Raw genomic sequence first — 7,353 nt, 5'->3', positions numbered from 1 at the left:
TGTCAATCGCCTGTCTGAAAAACTGTTCTGAGAATCAATATGTTACTCTATTTCTGTACATAGTGATGGTCATGAATGATTCCTTAATCTGAGCTATCTTCAACTCATGAGAAACTTCCCGCACAGATATCCGATGGTCTTAAATGATTAGCAAATCACACTTCTATTTGTCTAACATCAACGACTGTCTGGAATGGGTGCAGATTCTACCAGGGTCCGACCACATCTAAGCATCTTTTTCACAAAGATATATACACCGGTCATCTCTTCGTAGATTTCCCTCGGAGATTTCCTCTTCAAGAGCACTTCATGGATCACAACTAGGATTTTATTTTTGTTCATGATCCTATTTCAGTGTAACAGCTTTGTAACAGAAAATTATATGAGACACCGATATGCAATTTCCTAGCTTTAGTACACAGGTATGCATCATGCTTCACACAAAATATCATGTATTTTTGATGCATGGGAGTAGAACAGGGCATTTTTTTATTGATACATGGGAGTAGGACAGGAACCATCCATGCACCTCGCCCAGTGACGGATTAAGGTAGGTGCTATTGATGCTGCAGCATTAGGCCCATTCCTAAATAGGCCAAGATGAAAACAGGCGAGAATTTTCCGAAAGCTGAACAGTTTACTTTTGCTATATTAAACTGAAAATAAATCTTAGTATTTTCAGTGGAGTGCAAGAATAAATTATGGTCCTTTATCATTTCCTTTTTTTTTTAAAGTCCAGCGAATAATCTTACCATCCGTTTCGACTAAATCTTCCTTGCAACAGCTTACCTCATTCCATAGCTTGGTGCCACTTGTACCTCGCTTCCCCATTTCACTGACACTCAATACTGTCGTCACTGTCACACAGTCCTCTAAATTGCACCAAATAGACAATTATTGAATGTTTTGTTCAGGAAAAAAAACAGTCGTACAAAATATTTGATATATTGTCAATAAAGGGACCAGAAAGGAAAATGTTTTTAAAAAGGAAAGTATAAAAGAACATGTAATATTGTTGGTGGAAGATAATTATCAACATTGTTGTTATTTATTGCATGATCCGTGTTGAAAAATAAAAAAGGACTTCCCTTTAAAATCCAATCTCTAATCATAAGCCTTTGCACAGATTTCATTATTTATTTATTTTTAGCTTCGTAACAAATTTTATTGAAATAATCTTAGTTCTTTATTTTATGAAACACACTAATCATATTCACAATCACAAAGTAACTGAGTTTCATTACTTTTTTGCAATTCATTTGTAATCCTTCCTGCAACAGCTTCCACTACCAAAAACACGAGCAAATGTTAGCGTTAGTATTCTTATCGTCTGTGATAACCTGGAAATAAATAAATATTATTTTAAAATTACGTACAAACTAAAAAATATGCAAGTAGTAAGAAGATCGTATTACAGCTATTTATCAATTCTTTAATTTCTGCTTGTGCAATTTTAACAATGTCTGATTTATTTTTAAAAGGACTCGAATTTAGCAGTAAAGTTTAGCATCAAATTCTCAAATCATAGTAATAAAGTTTTCAAATTAATTGAGGCAAAAGTGTCGTTATAATGTCTTTCTGTGAGAAACTGTGTTGTATGAATCTAGATCTTAAGTGCAAGTTTGATGACCTGACTACGCGTAATTAGAACCAGAGAATAATTCTTCATATTTTTTATCGTTTTCATTACGCCGTATCTCAACATATTTACAGAATATACGAGTGAGTACAGTCAAAAACGGGTATAGTTGTTGTTAAATTATACAAAATTGCTACTTTTATCACCGTTTTTTATTATAAAAAGTTAATTTTTCTTCTCTTTGATAAAGGATATACGTGTATATTAAACACCGTTTTATGGAAGTAATTGTACATTGGTGTAGGTTAAATATTTCCTTTTTGCAAGAAACAACTATCATTTAACATATTGCAACAGACAAGTTCTGGTAAATGAAGGTTTCAATTATACGTCCTACCGTTAAAACGAAGAGAAATCATACCTCCTTGCTTTTGAAATAGACATCTCCTCGGAGCATGCTGACTGTGGAAGGAATCTGCTTCCCCAGGTACTCTTCGGTGTCCACCTGTTCTTTGGTATCCCTGTCGAGAGCCACCCTCCTGGACACTCTGGTCATCAGGCTCAGAAGGTCCATCCGTTTGCCCCAGTTCTCAAGCTCCTTGCAAAGGCTCACTATGAACCAGCTTCCAAAGTTTACGTTGCGGTGAGAGACGTAACCTGCAAAAGAATGAATGTAACATTTGAATATTAGATTCGTTCTGGTAGTTCCGTTCAGTAGATAGTTACAGTCACCAGCATTTGCAAGTAAAGACTTACTTGTAAGAAAGATACAAGTAACAGTTGCTTCTATCAAAAACTGTAACTACCCCGCGACAGGTTAACCTTGCAGCAACCTTTCACATATATAGACCCAAACGTGCGCGCAGAAAATAGTTCCGCTGCAATACTACGGATTTTCTCACTGTCTGTGATATGAACAGCTCGGCGGTTAAGGTGAGACCAGCACAGGAGATGCTGAGTGCCGCTCTAGAGTGGATTGATACATAAAACCTGCTGCAAACTTAACCTGTCGCGGGGCTTAGTTACTTTTTCTTATGAGTAACCTAACTAGTTGGTTTTTAAATGAGTAAGAGAGAATTCACGCGACATCCGACACAAGACACGTGTCGCTTGTAAGCGAACCCTTAGCAATCAATGAAACCTTTCGAATCGAAGAGACACGGCAAGCTGCACGTGTCGCATGTCGCTTACGTGTCTCTCGGACTGGGCCGTTATCTCAATACCGTTCATCATGTCGCCTCAGTTTGTTGTTCGCGTATGCTTAGCGAATGCTTCATTCCAACGAGCTATATTTAGACTCTAGAAGAGAGCCCAATCAGCATGATGTTTGAACCTCTAATTTGTTGATATAATAAAGTATCGATATGTACAATGTTTTAACAATATTTTAAGATTTAAACACAACTTTCTTTTAGCTTTATCAAGTTTTTTTATGCAGTTATCGGCTGTAAATTGCCTTCAACATAATTTAAAGAGGACGTGTTTTCGCCATTTACGACGTGACTGCGTTTATTAGAAAGAGCCAGGATATGGATGCACTTTAGTACAAAACATTGTCAAGTACTCCAGTGTATAATTTCTCAACCACCGGGCCGTGACCCGATACCGTGCCCTCGTATCAACTACACTGAGCTGCGGAAGGTTCTGCTGTAAGTGGTTGACAACTATCATAATCCCAATATCATATTTGAGTTGTGAGTTTTTGTTTTTTAAGTCAATTTTATGCACAATATATTTATCAGGACTCGTCCTACAGTTTAAAGTGGGACCCGCGCCACTATGTGCCTCCACCGGTTATCGAACCCGGGATCACTTAATTATAAGGAGACGACATTACCACTTCGTCATTCATATTTTTATATTTGTCAACAATCCTACACGTAATAAAACTATTATTACTCTTTATGATTATGCTAGAATTTAATTATCAAATAGCTATTTAATTTCATGCATAAAATCTTAAATACTATAAAGGTATTTACGAGGAAACTTCTTGGGCTAAGAGCATTGACTTAAAAAGAAATACCGGGACATGGTTTCACGAAGACTGAGAACCATTTCTCTAGTGTTTAGGTATTCGTTTTATCCAGGCTGGAAAGTCTAGCGTTTACAGTTTGATGTCAGTGCATATTATGTCTCAGTTTTCTCATGCGCAACATGCCTCTCCCGAGTTTCAATAACTTGCACAAATTTTACAACGCGATTTACATGTAACAATGTCTCTTGTTACGTTTTTTCGGGTGAGTAATAAACTGATTAATGCAATTATATCGGTACCATCATGCAAACTGAGCAAAGAAACAAGTGTCGCTTGTCGCGTGTCGCGTGCACCTTGTCTCTTCGGTGTGAAATTCTCATGTCGCGTGTCTCTTCAGTGTGTATTCTCCCTAACTGTAACGATAGACCAATTACGGAATTAACAAAAACTTTTTAATACGTATCAACAGTAATGAGAAATAACATGTTAATCTACACACATTACATATCACATATTTATTACAAGAAAATGTTTTTCATGTCTTAATGTTTCAAGTATAAATCTTGCTTTGAATTTTCTTATTTATCTATTTTCATATTTAAAACAACTACAAGGTTTCTCATAGCTTTAATAAAATTAATGTTAATTAATACATCCATCAGTCTAAAAAAGGAACAACAAGCTTCCGGTTCATGATTGCAAAACGTTCTGCGAGTTGCTTCTATTCTAGAATACAGTAACTTGGAACATAATTTTCTAAAGTATGAGTAACTGTAAATAAGTTACTACAGTTCAAAGTAAGTGTAACAGATATTTTGTTATAAAAGTTACTGTATCCGAGTTACTTTTAGAGAGTAACTTCCAAAGACTGTCTCTATTTCTATATTGTTTTGTTATTTTATACGTTGCTTTTCTGCCATTTTTGACCAATGGCGACTATGAGGATGAGTGACGATTATGTGATGACAAGCATGAGTGGAGAGAAATTACGCTAGTTTGGCAAACATCGACTGATGGATGTATAAAATTAATATTAATTTTAATTAATTTATGAGACACCTTATAGTTTTTAATGGCAAGCAGGATTGCCAGACGTATCGGATTTTAAGGAACTGTCCCTTATTTAATAATAGTATGCATAACGTTCAGTGAAAATCTTTCCCGAAACGTCAATTGCCCTGTATTTGAAAATTACATTTTCTCCGGCTATATTCATGATTCTGAATGCATAGATCATCAACTTTTCTTTCACCTGTGGCGGTGCATTGTAGAACAGATCTTAAATCCAGTTCCGCTTCCCACTTTATGTGCCCGCTACCTCCCCTGCACTCTTTCTACTTTCTTCCCAATGAGCGTGCTACGTGGATGTTGTTGTAAGTTCTGTCAAGTGTGTTTCAAGATGAGTGGTAAACGCGTAGACTTCTAATGCAAGGAAGACGAAACGTCCGTGTGTATTTCGCAAGACATGGTTGGGTGAAGATTTTTCAGCCGTGGTTGTAAATATGAAACAGGTTGCAAGTACTGCAACGAAGGATTTTCAATGACCATAGCGGTGCACAAGTATAACAAAGTATCTTCTTTATCTACTTTTTCATAAGAAAGAACCGTTCTAATGAAGAAGAGGTGAGTAGAAATGTTTATTAAGGCTATATCATCTGTCTTGTCCCTTATTTTCAACTTGCGATTGCGATTTTGTCCCTTATTTTGATCTTGGCTACCTGGCTTCCTTGATGGCTACTCAGAAGACGTATTGTGTATTAGAGACAATTCACACCGAAGCGACACGCGACGCTTGAAGATTTCTCCAATCGAACACACACTAGTGCAGCCTGTTGTGCCGCTACGGTGTGAAGCGTTACTACTGATTGGCTCGTTCCCAAGTAGCATGTGACGCCTGTGTCTTGGGTGTGAATTCTCCCTTTGAGGGACGCTGTATGCGAGCCACATCTGCCGAAAGATCTACAACAACTTGTTCCAACGACAGCGTATTGCTATTGATATCGAAACCACAAGCGTGAACTGGACATGTGTTAGTAAAACTTAGAGCGATTCATGTGCTTTGTTGGCTTACACATACTCCTGTCGTTAATAGCTACTTTATTTTAAATAGGTAAATTCGTTTCTTTCTCTTCTTTTTTTATTACTTACTCTGTGCACACCCGCGCGCCGAAATAGAGAGATATGGAGAGTGAGAAAATAAACAAGGAGATAAAATGAGGCCGTTAAAGATATGGAGAGAGATAAAGTGAGACAGTAATGAACAGGGGAGAACGACATGGACATGGAGAGAAAGAGATACAAGGGATATATACATACTTATATAATATATAGGCAAAGACAAAGGTGTAAGAAAGAGGCGAGACGAGATTAAGAGAAAGAAATACAAGGGGAAGAGAGGTGAGAGAGGAAGAAATGTATACACATGTAGGCAAAGAGAGAGGTGGAAGACAAAGGTTGAGAGGAAGATATGTTACAAGGGGAAAAGAAGAGAGAGAGAACAAGAGAGAGATTGAATTCAAGCGGGAAAAGAGGTAGAGAGAGAAAAATGTGGAGCATTTTTCAAATGTATTACCTTCCACAGTGCTATACGCGATCATAATATCAGGACAAGAGGACATTGTAAAATCCATGGGCCCGGCAGAATCCTGTTTCGTGTTCTCTGTATTCAATTTCACTTTTCTCCCTGTATCTGTCTTAGTTCCACGGCACGCCTGTAATGGGAAAATTCAAATTGTACGTTATTGATAGACTTTGGAGTTCTAGGTTCTAAAAAGTGTGCTTTTAGGTTCCTAAAATAGGCTCTAAAAATCCTAAAATAGTTTCTAAAAATCTTAAATTAGGCTCGAAAAATCCTGGAGTAAGTTCCAAAAAACTGAAAATGGTTCAAACTTTCTGAAAAACCCTGATTAGGTACAATCGTAAAAAAAACAAAATTTCAAAAGAACAGTAAGAAATTTTAATAGGAATACGTAACTACCAAATATTAATTTCTAACCAAATTTTCATTTGTATGCATCATTTTCAAAATTATCCACAATTTTTTGTAATACTATACTTGTGCTGTTAGTTACTTGTTGATATGAAGAATGAATTTCATATAAGTCGTTGCACAATACCAGGGTGGCTAGTAACCGGGAAGATATTTTGATGTTGATCAGGTAAGTCGGATTTCGGAATTCTTATATAATTAACAATTTTTCAAAGATCAGTATATTCCGTAACATTTGTGACTTGTGTATTCCGAGTCTGAGTATTGAAATGGCAAATGTAAATCTCCGCACAATAAATTAAATAGCCTATTTTAAATATGTATATACCTTATAATTGAATTGGATTACAATTTCTAGGTACAGTGGAATCACACCTGTTAATATGTTTGTGTGAGTATGTGTGTAGGTTGTGATAGACGGTAATACCTAAGATTGAAATAGAGAACATTTCTGCTTGTACCCTTGAATTATTGGAAGGTTCGGCTTGGAACCGGAAATTGTACATAAATTTTATCATGGTCCTAGAGTGGTCACCCTGAATACATAATAATCTTTTTCATGTTATATGCACAGTCCAACTCCTTATCTTATGTGCTGAAAATGATCTAACAGAAACATAGTCAGTGGTGCAAATTTGAATGCTGAAACGTTACTTAGCAAGGCGTGAATGCCACAATGCATCGAACTGACCACATGGATCAGAAGTTTGCACGAACTTTGGACTGTGCAGGTCAGTGTCGCCAGACATTTTGCTTAGAGCTTTGAAAATACCCCATGTACTTGGAGGGAAGGAAATCGACAGAGAG

General features: G+C 36.7%; 1 protein-coding gene across 2 annotated transcripts in view; it reads right to left on the bottom strand.

Annotated features, from left to right (window-relative positions):
• Positions 1–1,155: 1,155 nt before the first annotated feature.
• The window catches only part of LOC145982673 (uncharacterized), a 109,432-nt gene continuing 103,234 nt past the window's right edge, over positions 1,156–7,353 (bottom strand). The window contains exons 10-12 of one of the 2 annotated variants that reach the window (XM_083116041.1): positions 6,130–6,268; positions 2,001–2,236; positions 1,156–1,340 (exon numbers count right to left, since the gene is read on the bottom strand). In XM_083116041.1, coding sequence (XP_082972167.1) covers positions 1,287–1,340; positions 2,001–2,236; positions 6,130–6,268 — 429 coding nt within the window. In that variant the 3' untranslated portion in view covers positions 1,156–1,286. The remainder of the gene's footprint in view (positions 1,341–2,000; positions 2,237–6,129; positions 6,269–7,353) is intronic. The other variant, XM_083116042.1, reaches the window with a different exon arrangement.

This window comes from Lepisma saccharinum, unplaced genomic scaffold (assembly GCF_977018435.1).
Source record: "Lepisma saccharinum unplaced genomic scaffold, izLepSacc3.1 HAP1_SCAFFOLD_310, whole genome shotgun sequence".
Classification (NCBI taxonomy): domain Eukaryota; kingdom Metazoa; phylum Arthropoda; class Insecta; order Zygentoma; family Lepismatidae; genus Lepisma; species Lepisma saccharinum.
The sequence above is the reverse complement of the archived record's forward strand: the minus strand, read 5'-3'. Positions and strand labels throughout refer to the sequence as shown.